General features: G+C 36.8%; 1 protein-coding gene across 1 annotated transcript; it reads right to left on the minus strand.

Annotated features, from left to right (window-relative positions):
• Positions 1 to 28: 28 nt before the first annotated feature.
• Positions 29 to 27,785, minus strand: st14b (ST14 transmembrane serine protease matriptase b). Its single transcript, XM_059333487.1, has 19 exons — positions 27,413 to 27,785; positions 20,484 to 20,646; positions 19,531 to 19,661; positions 19,337 to 19,407; positions 18,447 to 18,628; positions 15,957 to 15,992; positions 13,820 to 14,048; positions 13,595 to 13,731; positions 11,798 to 11,895; positions 10,000 to 10,100; positions 8,760 to 8,893; positions 8,524 to 8,628; positions 8,062 to 8,169; positions 7,557 to 7,673; positions 6,018 to 6,143; positions 5,147 to 5,330; positions 3,503 to 3,774; positions 1,555 to 1,691; positions 29 to 190 (listed from the first exon to the last, which is right to left on the minus strand). The coding sequence occupies exons 1-19, from the start codon at positions 27,452 to 27,454 to the stop codon at positions 29 to 31; spliced, it is 2,535 nt and encodes an 844-aa protein (XP_059189470.1). The 5' UTR covers positions 27,455 to 27,785.

Here is a 27,785-nt window from a genome sequence, read left to right on the forward strand (position 1 = left end):
TAAGAAAATACCCATTATGTGTCTGCTACTACACGCCGCTGTTCTCCTTTATCCATTGGCGGTATTTGGTGACTCGGGTGTAGACGCCTGGTTTGTTCCTGCGAGCGCAGCCATCGCCCCAGCTAACCACGCCGGCCAGGAAGACCCGCCCACTGGGGCCAGTGACGGACAGCGGGCCACCGGAGTCGCCCTGAGAGGGAGAGAGGATGAGTTACTGCAGAGCAGGACACATGAAGTGATTTAAAGCGTTTTACTTTTTTTTGAGAGAAGCAAACGAGGCGAGAAGATAACTAAGAAGTTTGTTCAAGAAGAAACTTCAACAGATATTACAACCTGGCTGAAATTAAAGCAGCAACACTCTACATTTGTGTTTGAACTTGAAGAGTTTCCTGTTGTACATTGTAGATCTTTTGGGGTCTAGAGGGAAAAAATACTGGAATTGATTGGACAAAGTAAAGTAACTTCTTATTTTACCCCTTTAACAAGCTGACAGCAGGTCATGATATCTTGTCAGAAAGGAGGTGAAATAAAGCTCCAAAGTGAGGCTATTATTAGTGAAACGGAAAAAAAACAGACCTGGTGGTTCCTTGACCTCTGACCTCAAGATATCTAACTGAAAATGTGTTCCATGGGTACAGACATGCCCACTTTATGCTGATAACATTTAGATGTTTGCCTGCAGTAAAATGTGTTATGTTGCCCTATTGTATGTGAATATTTCTGCATATTCGCGTCCCTGAACAGTCTGTGAGTTGCATAAATCAGGTCTGACTAGAAAGCTGAGACTCTTGGATTCAATGAGCCTAAATGGCTGTTTTATAAGGAGTCCCCTGACCTCTGACCTCAAGATATCTGAATGAAAACATGTTCTATGGGTACCCATGAATCTCTTCTTTACAGACATGTCAGCTTTATACAGATAACATGCAGCTTAGATAAAAATAGCACATTTGTAATGCTTTTTGCTCCATTATATTCAAATATTTCTGCATACTGGGGTCCTTAAACAGTCTGTGAGCTGCAAAAAACAGGTATCACTGGAAAGCTGGAATCTTGTGGATTCAATGAGCCCAATTTTCTTCATGTGTGATTATGTTAGTGAGTGAAACTTGAGCTCAGTGTATAAAATGAGCTGTTGAGACCTCTAGGATGATCACAGCCTCATGAAACTACAGAACTAGAGCATTCAGAGGATGGATGGCTGAGACACTAGATTCACTATAAGGGGGTTTCTGAGCAGGCAACACAACTTCAGGTGCTCACCATACAACCAACCAAAATACAGAAACAAGGTTTTGAAACCAAATCACATTCGATTTTTCTCTTGTCTTGGTGTCTTAATGTGGGATTCTGGAGGGATTTTTGACCATTTTTATCAACACTATAAAAAAAGGTGGCAAAATTTAGCATCAAAAATTGCTGCAACAACTTATGAGACGAAATTGAGCATGAGAATGGACTTCCTACACTTCCATCATTGTGTTTTAAGACCTAAAAACTCTAAATAAAAATAAGGATGGTTGTAATGTGAAAACATGTTGTGGTCTGTGGTACCTGACAGGCGTCCACGCCTCCTTTCAGGACACCGGCGCACAGCATCATGTTAGTGACCTCGTCTTCCATCAGCCTCTTACACACCGTGCTGTTGATGATCCGAACCTCCGCCTTCTGCAGGATGGTTGCTCTGAGGCCTGAAACCACAAGATCATCAAATCTTAACAAACAATATATCAGTTACAGCAAAAACAACATTTGAAGTCCTAAAATCCAGGTTAAACGTTAATATCAGAGCTTCATTTATTACAACAAATACAACACAAAGTGTTTTTATCTCTGTTTACCCCTTGCAAACCAATCGCTGAAAATACAGATTCTCTAAAATGTCAAAACGTTTTTTAAACCAAATCACAGCGTGGATTTTTCTCTGTTGTTCTAAAGGTCTTGGTGTATTAGTATTGGTGTGGTTGAGGGATTTTTGACAATTTTTAATCAATTCTCGATATTAAAAGAAATTGCCCTATTCAGAATGATACTTGTTTATTAAATGATATCAACCCCCCAAAATTGCTGTAACAACTTAACATAATTAAACAATAATGCTCTGAACCCCTATACATCTTAACCAATTTAGGCCTAAAACGCCTGTAAAAAATGCCTGTAAAACCAATTAAAATAATTTAAAAAAAATTCTGGAAATTCAACAGAAGTGTCAACGCTTACTAAATAATCGATTTTTCAGCCTCTGTAGTAGATAGAAATGAAATTCAAAAAGTATTTGAGAGCTTAGGCCTATAAGTGTGGCTTTCATGAGAAGTTGAGTTTATTTGTCCAAACCTTCAATAAAGTTTTTTAAAAAATCAACATGTTGCATTGTGACAATCCCACATGTATTCTGATGCATTTCATTGGCCAAGAGATCGAAAATAGGTGGAAAAAACTACAAATACTACAAGACGACAAATCTGCCTTCCCGGCCTTAATGGTAGAATAACACAACAGCACTCCCAGTTTTAATGGTAGAAATGTGGGAATGCTTTCCCGGCTTAAATGGATTAATAAATTTGATTGTTGATCATTTGTATACAAGATCTACTGTTGACCTGCTATCTCCCCCTAAAAATCCACTCATGGCCTTGCTACAGTAGTGTTTAAGTTTTTTTTTTTTGTTTTTTTTTAAAGATTTTTTTTTTTTTGGCATTTTTACTGCTTTATTGGATAGAGACTGATAGAAAGGGAGAGACAGAGGGGAAGACATGCAGCAAAGGGACCTCAGGCCGGATTCAAACCCGGGTCCGCTGCAGCAAGCACACGGCTTTCATGGTAAGCGCTCTACCAGTGTGAGCCACCAGGACACCCCAGTAGTGTTTTGTGTCTTTGTCATGTAAAGAAGTTTGAATTTAGAAAATGACTGTATTATTTAAGTCAGTGATTCCCAAACGGGGGGGCCCGACCGCCCCAGGGGGCCGCCAAAGATCCACAGGAGGTCGCGAAGCCCTCTTGATTTTAATGGTTGTAATAAATCTAATGGGTTAAATATATACATCTATTCCTATACATTTGAAAAAAGCCAATCTACAAGCTCACAACACATGGCAAGGCTTCATGCAAGTTTGAATGTCTGCTTTTTTCAAAAGCAAGTAATTTAGCATATAAGTGTAAATTTAACCTCTTAAAACCGAAAGCCCACACAAACTTGGTGTCCCGTGAAAGCAGAAACTATGCTGATTACAAAGATATGTGTCACATCACTGTCGGCAAAAACTTAGCGAGCTGGCCTCTAAAGAGGGGTGAGGTCACCAAAGTTTACAATGGTAAAAATGTGGGTCCCTCAAGAAAAAGGTTGGGAATCACTGATTTAAGTTATCAATCAAATTGGGTTCTCAGCAGTCTGCTGCCACCCAATGGTACAGAATAAAATCATTTTCTTTCTTCTGTTTTATTTCAAACAAACTCAAGAACATGAAGCACATCATCACCATCCTCCTCCAGTGTGTTCACTCACCGCCCTCTATGGTGGCGCCCCAGCCTGTGATCCAAGCTTCTTTGCCAGCAGGGAAGTCGTAGGTGGCGGAGGGCAGGCAGATGGGCCAGATGTTCTGGTTGAGTGTGACGTTGGAGTCCAGCTCCATCAGAGCGATGTCGTTGTTGTAGGTGAAGGAGTTGTAGTCCGTGTGAGCGATGATCCGCCTCACGTTCCTCCTCACCGTCCACTCGCTGGTCTGACTCTGCACGTGCAGACCCAGCAGCGCCTCCCACTGGTCCGCGTGAGAGTACCTGCAACAGAACACGCTCAGGAGGTCAGAGGTCACGTCTGCAGACTTTATTTCCATGTTCCGACAGTTTTTAAAGAGTAAAATTCAAGCATTTTCAAGGTAAGTAAACCAAATGTAATTTTTTTCTAAATTGTTGTGATTAGGGATGACGCCGATTGATCGGCAACTGATTGGATCGGCCCGATATGATCAAAAAGCGATCGACCAAAAAATCAGATCAAAGGTTAAAATCACAGATCCGATCGCATTATACGTACATGTGCTTTACAAGTGTTTGTTATGGTGTGATATACATTCCGGATCCAAAGGTGGCGGTAGTGCGCTGAAACGCTGCCGCTTTAAAACAAAGAAGAAGAAGAAGTGTTGTGTTGTGGTCATGCAGCCTGAATGCACCTACACACACCCACAACATGTCTCCCATATGGAACTTTTCCAAAGTGAGTGAGTCCGATGTCACACAATTTATGCAATAATAATATGTTACACTGTACTGTAGTTCAATGTGCAATAATGCCACCAATGTTCAGATGTTCAATGTTCGGATCGGTGAGGCTTTAGGTGATCGGTCCAAAAAAACCTGATCGGACCATCTCTAATTGTGATTGGCAAAATCTCTCGGGAGACCAAAGAAAACAGACCTGTGAGGAACTAAAATAATAATGCTACATTTCAGTAAAGAAAAAAATTGACCTGGTACACTTTTCATGGGTTCAGATGTTTTTAAAGAACGTGGATTAATCACCCTTAATATTATATTCCAAGTTAACCCTCTGAACCACAACAAACAGTTTCAGGGCGTTTTGCTCTTTTTACATTTTGTGGCCTTGTATTTCACTGCAATACATATATATAGCCTATATATTAGCCTATATAATCCTGGGAACAACTCAAAAATGTATTTTGTGCAGAACAACACAGTTATAATGACATAAATCATTAAAAAAGCAAAAACAAGTTGAAAAGTTGGAACACTTTCCCAAATGTCCACAAGTATGAAGAATGTTAGAGGAAAAAAGTTTGCTCCAGATATTCTACATATTGAACTACTTCCATGTTTCCAGCCTATCCTGTCCTCTCCTCTCTGCTCTGTGTAAACAGATTTTCATTTGTGACGTGACGTTGTCAGCAGAATCAATCATGGAGCAGAATTGAATGCTTTTAACAGGATCTGGTTTATTCTCGGACACGTTTTAAATGACACATGCAGAATAAAGTGACTCTGACTGAAATATCCCAATTTTAAGCTTCATTTTTGTTAAATTTTTTAACTGAAACTTTCATTACCGATCTGTTCAAGAACTGTGGTAGAGTTCAAACTCTTCAAACTTTTACAGTTTCTTTCTATGATACTTGTGTGTGTCTGGAGCTCGTACTTATTTGGTCCGTTGTCCTGGACGCAGTGGGCGGCGGTCAGCAGCCAGCGGTTGCTCAGCACCGACGCTCCGCACACGTGACCTGACCCCCTGACGTGGAGGCTGACCTGCCAGGGCCACTCCCCCTCCCGCGACGTCTGACCACCAACAATACGAGAGCTGCGGTACGGCCGCGTCCCGCAGTCTGAAAACACACAAAACAACCACTGACATCACACTGCAGTCATCCTGTGTGTGTGTGTGTGTGTGTGTGTGTGTGTTCTTGTACTTCCTACATAGTGAGGACCAGAACACGTTTTTAACCAACAGAGTGAGGACATTTTTGCAAAGTGAGGACATTTCGGCCGGTCCTCACTTCTTTTTTGAGATTTCAGACTTTGTTTTAAAGGTTAAAGGTTACATGATAATGATAATTAACTGAAACTGTATTGTGTGGGTACAAAACTAACTAACATTATAGTGAAAATGTCCTTCGTTTTCGTCTTTGTCAACTTTTTTCATATATAATGAAGATAGAAAAAAAGGAAATAAAGGCACAATTTACTGTGGCCTCTTTTAATCTCCCACCCAACAAATACCCCATTACAAAAAACTAAAACTAACACTAAAATTAATAAAAACTAAACTAAAACTAAAGCATTTCAAAAAAAGAAAAACTAAATTAAAACTAGCAAACTCACTCTAAAAACTAACTAAAACGAACTGAATTTGAAAACAAAAATTCACAACAAAATTAAAACTAAAACTAATGAAAAATCCAAAACTATTATAACCTTGCAAGGGAATTCACTATTCCAATGAGGGCCCTCACAAAGATAGAAGTACAAGTGTGTGTGTGTGTGTGTGTGTGTGTGTGTGTGTGTGTACGTACGACAGTCTTTCTCGTCCGAGCCGTCCTTACAGTCCTCCTCGCCGTCACACTCTGGGTTCAGTTTACTGATGCAGCTTCCGTCTCTGCAGCGGAACGTGAACTCTGAACACTTAGGAAGGACCAGAGCTGAGACACAAAATACACACTGTTAGTACTCACAGTACTATTAATACTACTACTGCTGCTACTACAGTTTTACTTACTCAGATGATGTAGTGGAAGCACCTGGTCTAAGTATCCTATTTCTTAAGTTTCCTGAGTTTTGATTTCTCAAAGAAGTGTCTTTCAGAGTGTGACCAACACAAAGGACTAAAAGTCATGATTTTGTTTTTAAATCTGTCTCTTACAATCACACCAATTTGCATGCATAATAATAACAAGCCTAATTATATAACTAGTTATGGATTATACTATACGTACTCAGTATTTACTGACACATAAAAAATAAAATAATGGAGCACTAGTTCACTTAGTTTATCATTTCAGACCCTGTAAATATTTTTATTATATCCCACAGTGTCCTAAAAAGGTTTGGCAAGTTTACAGCACTCTAAACAAACAGACCGTTCTGGTAAATCTGTCCTCAGCTCAAGAAATTATTATTTTCTGTTGTTGACTCCACAATTGGTAATAATATTGGAAATAAGTCATTCAGCATGAAAATATATAAAAAAGACTAAACAACTGAAGAAACAAATTGATTAACCCTCCGGGGTCTCCAAAAGTGCGAAAGCATGACTTCTTCACCACATCCAGACTAGAAAACAAAGCAGCGTGGAGCCCTACTGTAAATTTACCTCTAAAGTTCTGGCTGTAAACTCCATGAGGCCAGTTTCAGTTTGATGATGATATACCAAGTAAAACTGGAGACAAGCTCAAATATATTTAGTATAAAATGATAGAACTGGATGGAACCCTCTTATATGTTAGATTTGACACCTTTGTTCACATTTGCGGCATTTAAAATCCTTTACTGAGCATGATAGTGCTTTGAAAGTAAAAAAAATAAATAAAGCATTTTATGTTGGACTAAAGGACGAAAAAAGACAAAATGAGATGACAGAATGACCAAAAAACCCCACAGAAGACACAAAATGACAAAAAAAGACACAAAAGAACTAATAAAGACACAACAACAGACACAAAATGACAAAAAAGACACAAAATGACTAAAAAAGACACAACAACAGACACAAAATGACAAGAAAAGACACAAAATAACTAAAAAAAGACAACAACTGACACAAAATGACTTACAAAGACACGGAAATACATGAAAAGGATTAAAAATGGACAAAATAACCCTATAAGACTCCATAGAGTTAAGAAGCGGAAGCTCTACATTATTTTTGTGTTTAATAATGTATTATTAATAAGATGTGTCTGTTATCAGTACTGTGAGTGTGGTATGGGTCTCTGACTGAACTATAAATAAGAGTAAGTGTCATGTGGCTGTAGAAGTTGATTAATGCTTGAAGCATGCTGCAAAACAAGAATCATATAATAAATTTAAAAAAAGCATTAACCGTTGTTTCTTACATCTCTCACATGCTGACTCGTCTGATGCGTCTGAACAATCGTCCTTCCCGTTACACATCAACTTCTCAGGGATGCAGCGGTTGTTCCTGCACGAAAACTCTCCTGCTTTACATTTTACTGTGAAGAGAAAGAAAAATCTGCAACAGTGATTTTCTCACACTTTAACTTTCAAATCTTCTTGCACCCTGAAGAGACAACAGTCACCATTCAGTCTTTCTGTAGCTGTATCAGCCGTTTTATGGAGTTACTTCTGTGTTTTATTATGCAATAAAACAATGTTTGAGAGCAATCCAAAAATGTTTTATTGCAAGTAAAAAGTAAAATTTGTGATAAAAAATGTATTAATACAAATCCGAAACTTTCCGATTTGAGTTTTTTATCCGTAGAAGGTTTAGCTCTCAAACCTTTTCTGTTTAAATGCATAATAAAGACACAGCAGTAACTCAATAACCTTTTAGTTAATCCAATTTATATATTAACAGTATTAACAGGAAGTTAAACCCACCACAGTTCTCCTCGTCAGTCTTGTCTCCGCAGTCGTCGAAGCCATCGCACTCCCAGAATTTCGGTTTACAGCGGCCATTTTTACACTTCATCTGAGACTCCTCGCACTCTGAACAGACACAGAAAAACAGAAAAACAATTAGTGTTTGCCCGTTTCAGAGTTCTGTCTAACTTCTTGTATGAGACCTATGTGATTCCTACTGAAGACAGAGCTCTTTAAAATTACAAATGTTTAGTTTCTTGTTTGAAAATGTCAAACAAACGGGAAGAAATAGTGCTTTGTCAGGTATCTCTGCAAGATGACAAGCAATACTTTTAAAATGTTCATTTTCTGAATGGGGTTTGGTTCATCAGAGCGATGCTCGGAAGGAGATTCTCAGGCCTGCAGAGATCTGAATTTTTCTAGTTTTGTTTGTTTTCTGTGAAGATTAAAAACAATTAACAGTCAGCAGTTTGGACTCACTGCAGTTGTCCTCGTCGCTGGCGTCTCCACAGTCGTTCCAGCCGTCACACTGCAGCGTCTTGTTGATGCACAGGTTGTTGGAGCACTGGAACCTTCCAGGACACGCTGATCGACAGCAACAAACAGAAAACGAATACCATGACGGAAAAGAATCGACCTAAAAACTGAAAGTACACCCAAGAAAGTGAACTTATTGTTTTTAAACATGCAGAAAAATTTAAATAAATGTGTCTTACGGTTCGTCGGGACATAGGCTTCGTACTCAGCGGTGAAACCTTGGTCAACGTGGGACGAGTCCGAGTTAAATGTGATGGTCATCGTGTTGCTCCGGCTGGTGACCACGGTGCTCTTTGGTTTACTGCCACACATTCTGAAAAAGAAACAACAAACGGAACTCAGCCTGGGCAGGTTCTCACTCTGTCTAAGGAGATCTTGCTGCAGTAAAATTAGACGTTTTCTGAAGGGAGTCTGCTGATCAAGGAAACACTCTGTGTTGAGTTTGGCGCCCCCTATGGACAACACCAATCTACATTTCCCTGTAGGAGCTTTATGTGAGATCAACACGTATTACTAAGTTCCCAATAAATGAGACTTGATTAGCAGCCAAAACAAGTTCAACACTTGGAACTTGCTAGTCTGGACCTGTGACTTTTTGGTTGTCTTGTTTTGGGACTTTGACTTTAAACTTGTTGCTCTTGACTTGGGATTTGAGTTGGAGCTTGGTGTTGTTGTCTTGGGACTTGCCTTAGAACCTGTTGGTGTTGACTTGAGATTTGATATTGAACTTGTTGGTCTGATATGGATATACAACTGGGTATTGTTGTTGTTGACTTGGGACTTGACTTGCCCTTGTGTCATGAGTTAGGACTTGATTTTTTGGTCTTGAAACGTCGTCTTGTTGTGGGACTTGTTAGTCTGGATTTGGGACTTGACTTAAAACTTTTGTTATGTTGGTTTTAACTCAGGACTTTAAACTTGTTTTTGTAGACTTGGATAACTTGGGAATCTTTACTTTAAACCCTTTTGGTCTGATTTGGGATTTGACTTGGGGTTGATTGGGAAAATAACTTGGAGTGTTGGAACTTGACTCGAATCTCTATTTCATCTTGGGACTTGATTTGTATCCCACTAGTCTGCAAATTGACTTTGTTGTTGACTTGTTGGTGTTGATGTGGGACTTTAATTTGGACTTTATAAAGATTTGAGACTAACTTGCGACTTGAAACCAGTGACTTTGTCCTGTCTAAGCAAGTCATTAAAGGTTGTGACTCTTTTGAAAGAGGTCGAATAACGTTTTAATGACATCACGTCTGAGTCACTGCAGACTCGCCCAGTCATTAATATCAGTCATCATATCTGAGTCAAACGTCCTACGAGTCACCACGGTCATGACCATTATATTCATATAAGAAATTTCGCGTCATCAGAATTCGAGTCTTCCTTCTGCAGGAGAAAATAAAACCTCAGGTGTCTCACCTTTTACCGTTGACCTCCACATAATCACCGCGACACTCACTGCTGTAATTCCCCAAGGAGAACTTGTTGAACTGAACCTTCAGGAACTTTTCCTTTGAGGCCTGAAAAACAAAGAGATAACAGAAATAATAACAGGATAGAATAGAAAAACTTAATTAATCCCCGCAGGGAAATTGTGTTCGTCACAGCAGCTCGCAAATGACAAATCAGACAGAAATGGCAAGAGAAGAGAGAACATTTGAACAATATACATATGATCACATTAAAAGAGAAAACAATGTAACACTATATACATGGGGTATAAATAACAGTTAAATAAAACCAGTGACAGTAAAATAAAAACCAAGTAACCTTAAACTAAAAAAACAAGTAATAAATAATAATAAATAAATAAATAAATCAGTGCGAGCAATATACAAATCTAAAACCTTATAAGAGAGTTTGTGTTTATGTGAGACTGTACAGAGCAGAGACACTGATTGTTTAAAGTGCAGTATGCATGTGAGACATTTGTACTTATTTATTGCACAAACAAGATCGGAAGCTATTGGACCTGATTTGGAGTGTCTGATATTTTGAGGGAGGAGATGTAGAGAGTGATGCAGAAGTTGAACAATTTACCAAACTTTCTTTTTCCTACTCATCTTAGTCAACAGTCCAATCTGCATTCACTGTTACACATGCCATTCAAAGTCAAGAATAATGAAACATCTAAGTCATTCTCAGCCCGTGAATCTGTGTATCATTCGTTCTTTCCATTTTCAATTGGCAATCAAAATCAAATAATGAAAAATTGACTGATTATTTTGTTATTTCTGTCTATTATAAAATGAAAAAAAATGCTTGTTTTTTCATATTTCAATATTAGGCTCGGATCAAAAATATGAAATGGAAAAATGGGCACCAGGAATGAATTGGATTTTAATATTTAATTGGTCGGGTTTATGTGTCCCGGAAATTTGACTGCGGTCAAGTGAGCCGTCATTCGCTTCTCCGTAGTCAAACCAGCCGTCCCTAATGTAGTGCGCCCTTATTGTGATATTTACGTTAAAGTCATTGAAACTGCTCAGAGCGAACTGATATGAAGGATAAACACTTTACTGTCATTCTTTGTTACGTTTTTCAGTATAAAACTCTTATCTGCAGAGAGGAAATTAAGTATTAACTTTACATGAACACACCACATGAAAAAATCAAATTGCGTCGTGCCGAAAATGTATTTGTTGTGTCGACGTGCGGTTTTCAGTTTTCAGAATAAAGTGTTACACAACCAGGCCCCAAATACCAGATAAATATGGAAATAAGATTAATTGCATGATATTCACAGAATGGTTCACAGAATGACAGTAAAGTGTTTATCCTTCATGTCAGCTCACTCTGAGCAGCTTCAATGAATTTACCGTAAATATCACAATAAGGGCGCACTACATTATATAGGGACGGCTGGTTTGACTATGGAGAAGCGAATGACGGCTCACTTGACACAGTCAAACTTCGGGTCACGTAAACCCGACCAATTAAATATTAAAATCAAATTAATTCCTGGTGCCCATTTTTCCATTTCGTATTTTTGATCTGAGCCTAAGATTGGAATATGAAAAAACAAGCATTTTTTTTTGTTTTTTGTTTTATAATAGACAACAAATAACAAAATAACCAGTCAATTTTTCATGATTTGATTTTGATTACCAATTGAAAATGGTAAGAACCAATGATACACGGATTCCTGTGTCTTGCATGAGGGCCCCACATACATTTTATTCTCATGAAAAACTATAAAAGGTAAACATGGACCGACCTCGATGTTCCAGACACACTTGGTCTTCGGTGGATAGTTTGACGGGAAGAACGGTGAAGAGAAGGAGCCTCGGTCTCCCCTCAGTGTCCCTCCACACTCTGAACAACACACAGGCGCGCACACACACACACACACACACACACACACACACACAGGCACACACAGGCACACACACACAGGTCACACACACACACACACACGGTTGATATTTACAAAAGGAGAACATTTTTATCATCACAGTTAATAGATAAGTGACACTGAAAATGATATTCTGGCCATTTACACTGTAAAATCCTTAAATTTAACATTTCAGCCATTTTAATAAATGTTTTTTATGAATTAATGCACATGAAGACATCTGTATGGTGACATTTTTATTAATAATTAAGAGTCTGGAATCAGTTGAATGTGTTTTGAACATTTGTGTAACTGGGGAAAATAGAGCTGCGAATAAAAGTTCTGTTTACTTATTTTTACTTTAATTGTCAATATTTAATCTGATGATTTTTGTTCAGCTGAAAAAAGGCTTAAGATCTTAAAAAAATGCTTTGCTTCGTCAAACCAAAAGTCAAAGATTTTCAGTTTGCTACATAAAAGAGAGGAAAAAATGAAAGTAAAATTTACTTTAATTATTCATCTGTTATTAATATTATACATATAAATAGTTGCAGGTTAGTTTTCTGTTGATCATCTATAAACAATGGTCAGATGTTTTCAGCTCTAAATGTAAACTCATTGGCTGAACGCTTTCTTGTTTTTCCAAATATTCTGTTTGATGAGGAAGATTTTGGAGAATGTATTTTAAGAGCTGAATATCAGTCTCAAAACAACATTAGATTATATTAGACAGATCACCACATCTTGTTTCTTTTTTATCAACACATATTATTCCTTGATTGATCCATATTTGATTTATTGTCGTACTGTTTTGGCAAAAACATTCCCATCCAATCTGCAGAAACTTTAGTTGCTTCAGAAACAATTTGTAACATAAATAATGAGACTTCTAGAGTATTCATCTGATTTGTGTTTTTTTTAACAAATAAATGTTCTGGCCTTTTTCTTTACCATCATCTTTTTCTAAAGTTTTTTAATTGAAATTAGAGAATTCATTCTTATAATCAGACAGGCGGATCATTTTCACTTTCCATTTTACAAAACAAACACGGCCCTCAGATACAGACGAGGTAAAAAACTCATCATCTGTCATACATTTAATTCATGACATCTGATATTTCATGACATGAATGTATGCATGTTGAAATATTATTATGAATATTAATTTATTATTATTATTGTTAGCTGACTGGTTTATTTTTCTGCTTGTTTCATGCGTTTCTTGCCGTCTTTCTTTTATTTTGAGTTTTTCGTTCTTTAAATTAGTTCTGCTTTGCTTTCTTATAATGTATGCTCTGTTTGTTTTTTTCTGAATTTTTTCTCTTTTTTTCCTGTTTTGGCCCTTAGATGAGGTCCATCGTGGTTTCTTCTCTCCTGACAAACGTCTTTATTTTCATTAATTGTATTATAATGTATTATTGCTGTTTTATCTCTTTATATGTATCTAAGTGAATAGATAAATAAAACCAGCATCAAGAAAATAACTAGTATATAATACTATAATAATAATAATACAGTTTGAGGCAAATCTGTGATTTGTGATTTTGGGCTATATAAATAAAATTGATTTGATTTGATTTAATAACTAGACTCAAAATAATAAATAAAAACAGCTTGTTTACATTTGAAACAAATGAAAACTATAAGTTATGAATGTTATTTAAGTACTTCCTGTCATACCTTGCTGAGTCTGCGGGATCTGGGAGTAGTTGGCTCTGAATCCCGGGAAGTTTTTTTCCTCGCTTGTGATCAGAGTCAACAACATGACGTTCCCAGAGGACAGGAAGGACAGAGAGTCATGAGGGTACCCACACTGTCTGCAGGGGGACACAGAGAGAGAGACAAGCCGCTGTTAGAGTCAGAGACGTCTTATTGACCCACGACTCCTTTCAGTCCCAGTCTCACTCTGTCATGAATCGGTGCTCGATGGGAGCCAGCGAGTCGTAGATCTGGATGAAGTCCTGCTGACAGTCGTCCTCCAGGATTAGAGTGTGGAAGTCGAGGCGGACCCGGTGACCCGGGTCGGCCCTCAGCCGCCACTGCAGGTAGACGTTGGGGGGGTACGAGGAGTCAGGGAACCCTGGAGACTGGACGATCCCCGGCTCCTTCACGTGACGGTTAAACGACTTCTTCACTAAAAATAGAAAAAGATGTTTCTCATGACTGGATGTTAAATGACCTTGTCAGTTAAAAAAATCTAATCAAAATGACTTTATTTATCCCCGAGGGGAAATTCAGTTAGCCTGTTAGCTCTTAAAGAATTCAAGAGCCTGTTGGTTGTAGAAGCAAAGGATCTTTTGTATCTCTCCGTCCTGTAAGGGAGAGAGAGGAACCGTCCACCAAGGTTATTATAGTTAACAAAAACTTACAAAATAACGAAAACTAGAATTGTAAACTGAACTGAACTGAAATAAAAATAAAAACGAGAGTTTTTGAAAGAACGATAACTAACTGAAACTGTATTTTGTGGTTACAAAACTAACTAAAATTAGAGTGAAAATGTCCTTCGTTTTCGTCAACTTTTTTCATACATAAACCTTTTTGGTTGATATGAAATCTATTGCATCTATCTGGTTTTATGACTTAATAAACTTATCAGGGCTGAGATGGATAAGAGGCAACATTAATTGTAACCTTATTGAATCTTGCACCCAACAAATACCCCATTACCAAAAAAACTAAAACTAATAAAAACTTAACTAAAACTGAACATTTTCCCAAAAATAAAAACTAATTAAAACTAGCAAATTCACTCTAAAAAAGAATTAAAACTAACTGAATTAGAAAACAAAAATTGACAACGAAATTAAAACGAAAACTAATGAAAAATCCAAAACCATTATAACAATGCTGTCCACTGCTGTTTTTTTGGTCCATAAAGGTTTTGTGTAGCGGATGATCTGGGTATTTCAGGATGTCCTGGAACATGTTGACAGGTCATCTCTCCACCACCTCCTCCAGTGTGTCCAACCTGGCTCCAACCACAGAACCAGCTCTTTAGACCAGTCTGTCCAACCGCCTTCATCTCTGTGTCTGATGCTGCCTCCTCCAGCAGACTGCAGCATAAAACAACACACTACCACCACAGACTGATAAAACATCTGCAGCATCTTACTACAGATGACCAGAGATGAAGAAGAAAAAGAGGCGTCTCTGCCCCTTTTTGTAGAGAGCGCCAGTGTTTAGGGACCAGTCCAATTTATTATCCAGGTAAACACCTACGTAGATACTTAGAACTTGGCACCACCTCCATGTCCACCCCACAGGTATTCACTGGCTGGAGAGGGGGCTTGAACCTGCAGAAATCTCTGATCATTTCCTTAGTCTTTGAGGTGTTCAGTAGGAGATAGTTCTTGTGACTCCAGTCACTGAAGGCTTTTATCAGATCCCTATATTCAGATTCCTGTCCATTCCTGATACACCACAATAGCAGTGTCGTCCGAGTACTTCTGGATGTGGCAGGACTCAGAGTTGTAGTTGAAGTCCGCTGTGTACAGTGTGAACAGGAGTGGAGCCAGAACAGTGCCTTGTGGAGCCCCTCTACAGTGTGAACAGGAATGGAGCCAGAACAGTGCCTTGTGGAGCCCCTGTGCTGCTCATTAATGTCCCAGAAACACAGTTCCCCAACCTGACATACTGTGGTCTTCCTGTCAGGTAATCTGTGATCCAGGAGATGAAGGAAAGATCCACTCCCATCTCTGTGAGCTTGTTTTTAAGTATGTTGGGTTGGATGGTGTTGAATGCATGATCCAGGTGTTAATAACTGAATCAATAATTAAACTATCAGAGTTCAGCAAAGTTCAAGTTTAACACACCTTGTCATCATTTAATTTATTGTCAGTATGTCAGATTTAGTTTTTGTGTCTTGAATAAAATATAAAGTGACAATAACTCACATTGGACAGAGATTTCCTTTCAGTCTGAAGCTTTTACTTTGGCTAGTAAAGCCTGAATGATGTCTTGATTTTTGGAATAACTACGGTGAAAGAATTTGATTTAAACAATTTCAGAAATAAAATGAATAGAATTGATCAGTTCTCACCGTATAAACTTTTCCTGGCCATGCGCGGGTCCATTGCTGTGAACAGGAAGAAACAGAAAAAACATTTATTTAACTGCACTGTTTTACTAAACGTACAGACGTGTGCAGCTCAGTCTTTACAAGCCCAGAGTCAAGTCGTTTAGTTCACTTTAAATTATTATAAATTATCTGCGCTCATCAACACAACGCAGCACAAAACAAACAAAACAGTTCTGCATAACTGACCCTGCTGCAGGAAGGGAAACATGTATTAATAATAATAAATAATGATTATATAGTTAAACTCATGTTCTGTGGTATTAGTGCCATGTTGTGGCAAACTAATTAGAAAAATGAACACATGGTCAGTTACTTTGTGTGTGTTTCATTTCTTTGTTCTTTTTTGCATTTTTTGATGTGCAAAAACAGATTTTTCCTGTTAGTAAAAGGTAAAAAGAGGCTTGGTTAGTTTATTGTTAAAACATTTAGATTAAAAATAACAGATATCTATTTATTTTCCTAAATCATGTTTTTGTGCACTTAAGGAAAAACTAATAATCTTCAATTTCTTCTTAATTTTAAAGCCTGGTAGAACTAAAGGTACATTTGATCATAACCCAAATAATTATCAAGAAAACCATGGAAAATGTCTAGATATCAGCTCTTAAATTAAACTCTTATTGGCTAGTTTTGTTATTATCATTATATTTCTCCAAACAAATGTACCTTTAGTTGTACCAGGCATTAAAATGAACAAGAAATTGAAGAAAACAAGGGTGGTCTAATAATTAAAAATTGTAACCTTTTTTTTTAAATTTCAGATTTCATTCTTATAATACGACAGGTTGATCATTTTCGCCTTCCATTTTCCAAATCAAAACATTTACATTTTCCTTTCAATGTGTATGAATAATTAATAAAACCAGAATCCAAAAAAACCAACAGATAACCAACTTCATGAGGCGAGCCTGAGGCCAGGGTCACATTAGACTTATCTGTTTCTGCAAATGAACTCCAAGAAAACAAACCTTGTTAATGTGTTTGGAAAAGTTTTCCATTTCTATACTGTAAATAAAGTTGTTTTTAAAAATGTGAAAATGTATTTATTATTTATTTGTAATAAACTATACTGCCCTTCAAAGTCTAACTGCACTAACTACGCAAAGGGTAAAACTGAGAAAAACTGCTTTAAACTTTTTTTTTTTATTTAACTGGCCAGCCAAATGGGTTACAGGTAGGTTAGTGACATGACATTTATTTCTACATGTATTGATGATGTAATTTTTATGCAAAAAATTCATGATGATTTATTTGACCTTTGACCCCAATATTGTAGTTACAGTTCTGTGGTTTTTCATTGCTGTAAAAGGTTCTAATAGTGATGTTCTTAAAGCTTTTATATTTTGTTTTCAGTGAATAAACATTTTCAAATTGATTCTGTTATTAGAGTATTTAAGTTTAACAACTCTATTCAATGATTTGTGTATTTTAGACATAAAATAATAAAGTAATGTTATATTTTAGTCTTCAATTTTATCTCACTTTTTTTATAATAATTTCCCTATCAAAAAAACGTATAATTTCTATTATTTGTGTCTTCACTATTTAACACAATGAAGAAATACAAGACTACACTGTATCACGGTCTGCTTTAGTTTTATGTTTAAATTCCTATATTTATCCAGATCCGTCCGTGGTAAGTACAATTACTGCTGTCTACTTTGGTTTTGAGTTGGATTTTGTAGTTACTGCAATTTTTATATCATCATTTCTCTGAAATAACCCAAAATTGAAATCTGAAACTCTGTCACAGGATAAAACAGACATCAAGAAGGTTCATTTTTAGTTATAACTAGAATGCCAGGTCATTTAATACCTCCAACACCAAGAACAAACACAGTTATCTATCGTTCAATAATGTCATGGAACTCTTTGCCTCCTCGCATCTCTAGCACGCAAAAACAAATTGTCATTAAAAAAATTACTTAAGACACACTTGATGCCGCCCACCAAATGAATGATTACTAATATGTTGCGATTTATTTTGTTTTATTTATTTTGTTTTCTTATTTTATTTATTTTTCTCTGCTATATCTGTAGCCGGATGATTCTTCCTTTTAAATGTTCTCTAATGAAATGACAAATTATAAGTGTATACAGCTGATATTGACACTATAGACATCTGAATTAATGATTTTTGCAGTATAACATTTGTCGGGTAAATATGAATGTAGAATTTTTTAACAGTATTGCATGTATGTATTAATTGAGTTTGTTATTGTTTTTCTTGTATGTACTGTTTTTGTTTGTTGTTTGTATGTCATTTTCTATGTCTTTTTAGGGACCCCAGGAAGACTAGCAGTCGCCAAGGCGTCAGCTAATGGGGATCCATTCAATAAACAATAAACATTCAATAAACAATAACTCAATTTCGACCAAAGATGTAGTTACTGCAGTTAGACTTTGTAGGGCAGTATAATGAGTTAAAGAGGTGTGTTGGAGTATACGGACCTCGGGAGACAACGTTTCTGACGTTGAGAGCGTCGACGGGTCGCAGCCCCATGCTGCGCCCGGCAGGACTTCCTGCATCCATAGACTCGATGGCCTCGTCCAGAGACGCCTGCTGGAGGACGTGGACGTCAAACTCTGACTGGTAGTACGCCACCATGGTGTCCCCGCCGCCGTCCCCCTCGCTGCAGGCACACAGAGGAGGCTTTTATTTTGAAGGGTTGTGATAAACTCAAAGGAGGAAGAGAAAATTATAAGTTTTTAGTTTTAACTAAATTTATATTAATTTAACTTAATTTTTTTTTCATTTATATTGAAAAAAGTTATTTAGGTCTGTACGATTTAATGTTTTTAGGTCCTTTAAATAAATTGCTTTATATTTAATACATTTTTCTATATTTAGAAAGGTATTTAAGTCAATATGTTTAATTTTTTAAAAGGTTTTTAGGTCTGTCATTTCTTTAGACATTTTTAAGAGAATCAAGAAAGCAAAAGCTGTCTTGGATCAGCATGAAAAGTCCTCGTCACAAAGCTAAAAACATCTGTTTTTTCTGACTTTTTAGAGATACGTGGTTCTCACAGGACAGGAAATATATATTTTTAACAACATTTTTTAAAAGGTTTTTAGATTCTTTAACTAAATGTATTTTTAATACATTTTGGTTATTTAGGTCAATCTGTTTTTATTATTTTCAAACATTTTTTAAAGGTCCTTTAATAAACCTTTAATAAAATGAATTCATATTTAATACATTTTAGGTCAATATGACTTATTTTTGTTGCATTTAAAAAAGTTTTCTGTCTTTGATTTATTTACATATTTTTATTTCTTAATAATTTGTATTTATTATTTATAGCCGTGTGTGTGTGTGTGTGTGTGTGTGTGTGTGTACCTGAAGGCCTGCACTGAGGCGCCTTTATAGGATTTGGCCAGCACTGAGTTTTTGGAGTAAATCAGCTTCAGCTGAAACATAAAAAGGTCAGAAATATTTAAATATTCAGAAACAGGAAGCAGAAGTTTCAGTGACTATGAGACAAACAGGTGTGGAAATCTCCCATGATGCTTTGTGTCTGTGTGAAGTCTCACCTGTTTCTTGACGAGAGCGGCGAGGTGGGAGAACTTGGGGCTGCTGGGATCTTCATACGCTGCTTCGTAGCGCTGGTTGTTGATCCCCATGGCGCCGATAAAAACCTTCTTCACTCTGACGTCTCTGCGCACTGAAGTGAATGCACAGTGAATAAGAGTACCTTTATTATATTGGCATTTAGCACATGTATCTGGAATATGACTTGACATACGATTAAGTTTTTCAGGGTTTATATAAAACCTTGTTAACCATTTAAATTGTATTAACTTGAGCAGCGTATTTATGGTTTGTCTTTGGGCTTTTAGACAGGCCTCGCTCCAGCCTGCTTCATCTATGTCTTCTCGCATGTCCTTTCCCCATGCGTTTAATATATTTATTGTACAGTCCTTGGAATTTGACATAATCAGATTATAATATTTGGACATATTGTAATAATTTAACAGCAGACCACCCATTACTTGGGTTAAAGTGGTGATACTGTGTAACTTTTGGTCCGTTCATCCGTTTTTCACAAACGAGGGGTGGTATATATATATATATATATATATATATATATATATATATATATATTTGTACCGAATATGTAAAGATACATAGAGTAAACATATGAATACACTATAACTGAGATAATATTTTATATATTTTTTAATTTATACATTTGATTTAAATATATATAGAGAAAGTTTTATTTTATTTTTTATTATTATTATTTTTAAAATTATAAATATGCATTTAAAAAACAGCTGTTGAAAATTGACTTTTTATTGCCTCATTTATTTGCTGATTCGTGTTTAAGGGCTGAAGGTCTCACTGATTATTTCTTATCTGAAATAATAAAAGAGCTCCGTGTCTGAAGGCTCAGTATCAGTTACAGGTTTCACACTGATAACAGGAGCAGCTGCTGTCTGAACTCCGTGTTTAAATAAAGTTAGAAACGTTGAAGTGAGCTCACGGTGAAAGTGCCAGACGAGGAGTCCGCTCAGCAGCGCCACCGCCGCCGCCGCCGCCACCAGAGCCACGCCCACCCACACCTTCTTCCTGCGGCCAGGCTTCTTCTCCAGCTGACGGCTGTCTGAGGCCGGCAGGAACTGCAGCGCCGTGTCCCAGTCCGGGTCCTGCAGGGACAGAGACAGGGACAGAGAAGAGGACAGACGTGAGGGACAGATGTGAGGGACAGAGAGGGACAGAGAGAGGGACAGAGAGAGAAAGACAAAGAGGGGACAAATGGACAGAAGATGAAAGACAGAGGGACAGACGTGAGGGACGTAAAGGGAAAGACAGCGACGGAGGGACAGAGAAGAGGACAGAGGGACAGATGTAAGGGACAGAGAGAGACAAAGAGGGGACAAATGGACAGAAGAGGACAGACAGAGGGACAGATGTGAGGGATAGATAGGTGGACAGATAGAGGGACAGACAGAGACAGAGGGACAGAAGAGGACAGACAGAGGGACAGAAGTGAGGGACAGAAGCAGAGTGACAGAGGGGGACAGAGAGAGGGACAGAGAAAGAGAAAGAGTGGACAAATGGACAGAAGAGGAAAGACAGAGGGACAGACGTGAGGGACATAGAGGGAAAGACAGAGACAGAGGGACAGAGAGGAGGACAGACAGAGGGACAGACAGAGACAGATAGACAGAAGAGGACAGACAGGGAGAGGGACAGAAAGAGACAAAGAGGGGACAAATGGACAGACATGAGGGACACAGGGACGGACAGTGACAGGGGGACAGAGAGGAGGACCGAAAAAGGGAAAGACAGGAACAGAGAGAGGAGGACAGAGAGGGGACCGATGGACAGACAGATAGGCAGGGGGACGAGAGGGGTAGAGACGGACAGAGAGAGGGACAGACATGAAAGATATAGGGGGACAGACATGAGGGAGGGACAGAGACAGACAGGAGGAGACGTTTCTCTGCAGCTCACTGTTGATGTTGTAACTGTAAACTGTAAACTGTTGATAGAAATATCAGCTGGAGTTTCTGTCTCTACAACAGGACACTAAGCTGTCCTCATGGGGACATTTATTATAACAATTGGATTTTTTTAGCAGAAAGTTGTCTCTGGTGGATTTTACAGAGAAACAGGAACTTTGTTTCTGTTTGGGACACATCTCAATTTTAATTTTAAACAGTTTTTTCATTTAAATTTTTTTATAAAGTATTTAAATATCTTAAAACGATGCGACCGATGTTTTATTTTAAATTGTGTTCTTACATTCTACCAAATGTTTCCAACAAACGAGAGAAATCTGTCAGTCTTGGTTTGTCAGCGGGGGTTACATTTTATGATCTGCTTTTTACATCTTGATCGACTTTTTTTAATGCAAGAATGTCAGAAAAAGCAGTTTTCAGAGAGTTCCTGTTCTCGTCAGTTTTATCTTATAACAATCTGAATATTTTGGGGTTTTGCACTCAAAAACAAACACTGAAAATTTTCGACAATTCATACTGACCTACCAAACTACGCAAGAGTAAAACTGAGAAAAACTGCTTTAAAGTGTTTTAACGTTTTTCAGGGTTGGTACACTTTAGCAGTGGTCAAATTCAAGCATTTCTCAAGGACTTTCAAGGTAAATTTTCAAGCTTTTCCAGTATCTTACACCTGTTGGAAATTACATGTTTTAGATGAGTACTTATATACTAAAAGGGGAGATTTCACTGAACCATACCAGCGATGGTGTTACACTTTTAGGAGGAACGCTCTTCATTTCAGATAGGCTACTCATTATTTTTTACATTGAACATGTGATTACCTATCATCTATAGATGGATGTAGTCAGATTACAAGAGAAATACAGTAAGAATTTCAAGCATTTACAAGCACTTTATCCAAAATCCAAGCACTTTTTAAACCTTGAAAATACAACATTTAAATTCAAGCATTTTCGAAGATTTCAAGCACCCGTACGAACCCTGGTTTTTTAACTTGCCAGCCAAATGGGTTATATGTAGGTAAGTGACACTTATTTCTACAGGTATGGATGGTGTAATATTTATGCTCAAAATTCATGACAATTTCTAAAGGTTCTAATAGTAATGCAGAAACAGAGTGCAGTAACTATAATGTTGTTGTCTTCTTTCAGCTTTTATATTTTGTTTTCAGTGAATAAACATTTTCAAATTGAGTTTGTTATGAATGTATTTAAAAGTGTTTAACAACTCTAATCAAAGATTTCTTTATTTTAGACTTAATATTGTAAAGAAATGCTATATTTTAGGCCTGATATCATTTTATCTCACTTTTTTACTTCAATCACTATCTAGATAATAATTTCCCTGTCAAATAAACATATAATTTCTATTATTCTTGTATTCACTATTCAACACAATGAAGAAATACAAGGCTGAACTGTATCACAGTCAAAGCAGAACGGACCAAAACTTACTGAGGTCTGCTTTGGTTTTGAGTTGGATTTTGTAGTTATTGCAATTTTTATATCATAATTTCTCTGAAATAAAGCAAAATCTAAATCTAAAACTTTGTCACAAGATAAAACAGACATCAAGGAGTTAATTTTTTAGTTATAACTCAATTTCAACCCAAAATGTAATTACTGCAGTTAGACTTTGTAGGGCAGTGTACAATGGACTACTATTTTCTGACATTTAACAATTTAATTTAATTATTAATACCATTATCACATGTAGGCCAAGTTATTTTACATAAAGTAAAGTTATTTTACTTTTGAATGAATATTTTCTGGTATATTTATTCTTTAAATACCAACCTCAGTGTGAATCAAGGTTATAATAGTTTTGGATTTTTCATTAGTTTTAGTTTTAATTTTGTTGTGAATTTTTGTCTCCAAATTCAGTTTTAGTTAGTTTTTAGAGTGAGTTTGCTAGTTTTAGTTTAGTTTTTATTTTTTGAAAATGCTTAGTTTTAGTTTAGTTTTTATTAGTTTTAGTTTATTTGTAATGGCCTATGTGTTGGGTGCCAGATTCAAAGAGGTCATAATAAAGTTTGCCTTTATTTCCTTTGGTTTATCCATTTTAGCCCCAATAAGGTTATTAACTCTTACAGTTCCAGGTGTTTTGAATTTTGGTTCGAGTGTAGACATCCCAGTAAACATATTCACCATGTGTTGCATGTTCTAATAGAAACACTGAATTATGAATGAAAACAGTTGACAAAAACGAAAACTAAGGACATTTTCATTATAATTTTAGTTAGTTTTAGTTAGTTTTGTAACCACACAATACAGTTTCAGTTAGTTATCGTTTTTTGAAAAACTCTAGTTTTTATTTTCATTTCAGTTAACGAAAATGTTTTTTCAAATTCTAGTTTTCGTTATTTTGTTAGTTTTCGTTAACTATAATAACCTTGGTGTGAATATTGTGTTATATAAGTGTGTGGGAGCTCCAGTCACACAGACTGAAGTGTTGTTGTTGAGTTATAAACTCATTCAGATAATATAGCCTCTCTCTCTCTCTCTCTCTCTCTCTCTCTCTCTGTCTCTCTCTTTCTGAACCTGTTCCTCTCATTGACAGGGCAGCAGGGTGGAGCAGCAGGAATGTTTTCACTCATGTGTTCTGGTGTTTTGTCAGCGTGTTTCGTCCTGCGAGTCAAACAGTCGTTCCACACCCTGAGACACTGTTACAGCGTCAAGCTGCTCTGACAAACTGTCAGAACTGTTTGGACGCGTTCCAATGCACAGAATACCAGGCTGGTTATTATGTCAGAGGAAGATTTATGCGGTTTCTGAACCTCAGATTCTCTTTCAACTTTTTCTGCAACTGTCCCTACAAAGTGCATACAGATGCAAGTAGGAACTTGAACTTTGACCCTCTGGCTCATATGTAAGCTGTGCAGAGGGTCGTGGGTAAAAATACCCAGAAAATCATACAGGCTGCAGAATGCAAAATGTGACAGCACGTTCTCTTGTATCTGTGTACAGATTACATGACTTTGCAATGCATACACCAAAAAAACATTTTTTTCATTTAAAAACAATAACAATAACAATAAATATTAAAATATCTTAAAACGATGCAACCGATGTTTTATTTTAAATTGTGTTCTTACATTCTACCAAATGTTTCCAACAAACGAGAGAAATCTGTCAGTCTTGGTATGTCAGCGGCGGTTACATTTTATGACCTGCTTTTTACATCTTGATCAAATTTTTTTTAATGCAAGAATGTCAGAAAAAGCAGTTTTCAGAGAGGCAGGTTGCAGTTTTCAGGCTGCAGAATGCAAAATGTAACAGCATGTTCTCTTGTATCTGTGTACAGATTACATGACTTTGCAATGCATACACCAAAATCCAATTTTGCATGCATGTGATACACCAATCCTTCTCCATAAGCATAAAGCACAACAGATGTCGTTAGGGTGGGGGAGGGGAGGTGGATGGAGAACGGCGTTTGTGTCCCATGTGAAAACAAAAGTAAACCATGTGATTAAAATTAGAGGTCGACCACTGAATGGGGACAATTTATTGAATATCTTGAAAGTCACCGATCAAGATGTTGAACACTTGAAAAGGACAATGAAGTGTATAAAGAGAATGTAATATTCAACACAGCAGCTACACAGGAAATACAGGGTTGTAATTTTTTTTTTTACTATTATTATTATTGTTATTATTTTTGTATCTATTGTTTTACCTTGTTTTGTTCTTTGTTTTAGTGGTAATTTGTCTTGTCTGTTTTGTTTTGTTTTTATCTAAGAATGTGGGCATGTAAACCCTCATTAATGTATGTGTCATGTTAATTCTAAAAACCCAATAAATATAATAAAAAAAATAATAATAATTGGAGGTCGACCGATATATCAGCCGGCCGATCGGGCCGATATTTGCGTTTTTTACTTGTATCGGCATCGGCCGATGCATGCGTGTGTTCGCCGGTCAATTTCACTGAGCCAACAGCAGGCAAGGCTCGGTGCAACATCTCCATTCTCTGGTGAGCTGCTGCTGATACCAGAAAAAAGAAAAACACATCAAATATGTGGATATCAGCAGCACCACCTCCAGGCCTACCCCTCCAACTGTTTATATGTGTAGTTTGTTTTGTTAATAAATGTTTTTTTTTTGTTTAAATTGAGACTTGTGTAACATTTGTTATCATTGTGTCATTTTTATCTTGTAAATGGAGGGAGAAAAGGCAATATCGGCTTCAAGAATCGGCCCAAAAATTTCGGCAGCACATATCGGGGATCGGTTAAGACTGATGTCAAAATAATCGGTATCGGACTTAAAAAACCCGTATTGGTCGACCACTAGTTCAAACGTCACTGAACTTACTGCATCATGTTTTATGCAACTATGTCACTTCTGACTTCCTGTAGTGACTTCGTCATTGTGACTACTTCACTTCCACCATTTATTTACATTTTAAACTGTCTTTTGTAACGCCTAACCAGGTAGTTTGCTAACTCATACTATGGTATTATGTATACTGGAATGCAGTTTTAGTATATCTTAACACATAGTATATAAAAAACTAATTGAAGCCTAGCCCGGCATCGCCAGACATTTCCCTGGAAACTCTCAACTAATTTCTGATTTCTAAGGGTTGTTCCCTTTTGAGCTGTTTCGCCGCTTGAAACAAACTCTGGTGCATTTTGTCAAATAGTCGGTTTGGTTTTTGCTGATGTGAAAGCTCAAACAAACTCTGGTGTGGAACAAAGAACCAAACTGGATCCTGTCCTGTACATATATATATATATATATATATATATATATATATATATATATATATATATATGTCATGGGAAAAAAATATTAGAGCACCCTCGTCAATTTATTGATAATTTTATTGACTGGTGCAACTAAATGTGCTGATATCTAGACATTTTCCATGGTTTTCTTGATAATTATTTTGGTTATTATCAAGAAAAACATGGAAAATGTCTATCAGCTCTTAGATTAAACTCTTATCAGCTATTTTTGTTGTATTATTATATTTGTCTTTAAAATTAACAAGAAATTGAAGAAAATGAGGGTCTAATAATTTTTTCCATGACTATATGTATATTTAGGGTGGTTGGACAAAAGAAAATTATTTTAAAGAAGCTATGAAGACATTTTTATATTTTTATTATCTTATGTCCTGTGGTTCAGATTATTTTAAATCTGCAGCACATTATAATTAGGCTATTAATAATGCTGCAATGATTAGTGGACTAATCAGTTACTCAATCATTCATCAGTTATTTAAATAATCAATTAATTATTTAATTTAAAGTTTTCAGCCTTTCAAATTGTGGACATTTCATATTTTTCTCAGTTTTAAATCATATTAATGTGAACATTTTCAGGTTTTGGACAAAACAAAACATTTAAACATTTAGAAGGAGCTGTCAGTAAGACTACATTTAGCTGACAGCTTTAGTTACTGTGAGATTTAACATGAAAAACACAATACATTTAAAAATATTACTATGAATTGTCCCAGTTGAGGTGATTTCATATTTTTCTCGGTTTTAAAATCATATTGATGTGAATATTTAAGAGTTTTTAAACAAAACAAGACATTTAAAGATGCTGGGAGAAGATGTCTTATATATATATATATATATATATATATATATATATATAATGAGCTGATTTACTGCAGAAAAAAAGGGGGAAAAAATATCTATATTAGTTCATTTTTCCCCCTCATTAATGTGTTCATATATTTTATGAACACATAAATGCATCAATAATTAAAATCTATTTCATTATTACAATATGAATGATTATATTTTTGACATATAAAAAAACAAACGTTACATCGATAAAAAAAAAGAAGAAGTAATATTTAAAGATTCATATTTCCATTAAACAGAAACTCCTGTTGTGTTGCTGGTTTCTGTTTTTCAGGTGAAACTGTCAAACCTGTAGGGGCCTGTGACGTCACAGCAGGCTAGCGTTACAGGTAAGGGGCTCACCTGTCTGGGGCTGAACTTCTCTCCTGTGTCCAGTAGATCCATGTCGGTTCCGGTCCCGGTTTGTCCCCCTTTATGTTTGACTTATTCCGTGTTGCGTATTCTGTGTGTCCTCCCGGTGAGTCCCGGTCACCGGCTGGATGACATGGCGACAGGTGTCTCTGTCTGCAGGTGAGACAGATGTGGAGGAAAAAAATCGGGTTTTAGTAAGTTTAAAGTTCGGGCGTAAGTCCGGGTGTAGTACTGGTCCCGGGTCGCGCTCAGAGCCGGTTTAAATTGGTTCAGACCGGAATCCGGCTCGGTTCTAAAGGAGAAACAAAGAGCTGATGACGGGAAGCAGGAAACAGACTGAACACTGAAGGAGATCTCTCACGGC

Source organism: Centropristis striata, chromosome 5 (genome assembly GCF_030273125.1).
Source record: "Centropristis striata isolate RG_2023a ecotype Rhode Island chromosome 5, C.striata_1.0, whole genome shotgun sequence".
NCBI classification, from domain to species: Eukaryota; Metazoa; Chordata; class Actinopteri; order Perciformes; family Serranidae; genus Centropristis; species Centropristis striata.

Bases quoted from the DNA above. Each gene is read 5' to 3' on its own strand.
- st14b (XM_059333487.1), bottom strand. From the start codon at position 27,454: ATGGATCTACTGGACACAGGAGAGAAGTTCAGCCCCAGACAG. The intron at 6,144-7,556 runs GTAAGAAACAAC...TTTGTGTCTCAG, and splicing joins CGAGTCAGCATGTGAGAGAT to CTCTGGTCCTTCCTAAGTGT. The intron at 5,331-6,017 runs GTACGTACACAC...GTGTGTTTTCAG, and splicing joins CTCGGACGAGAAAGACTGTC to ACTGCGGGACGCGGCCGTAC.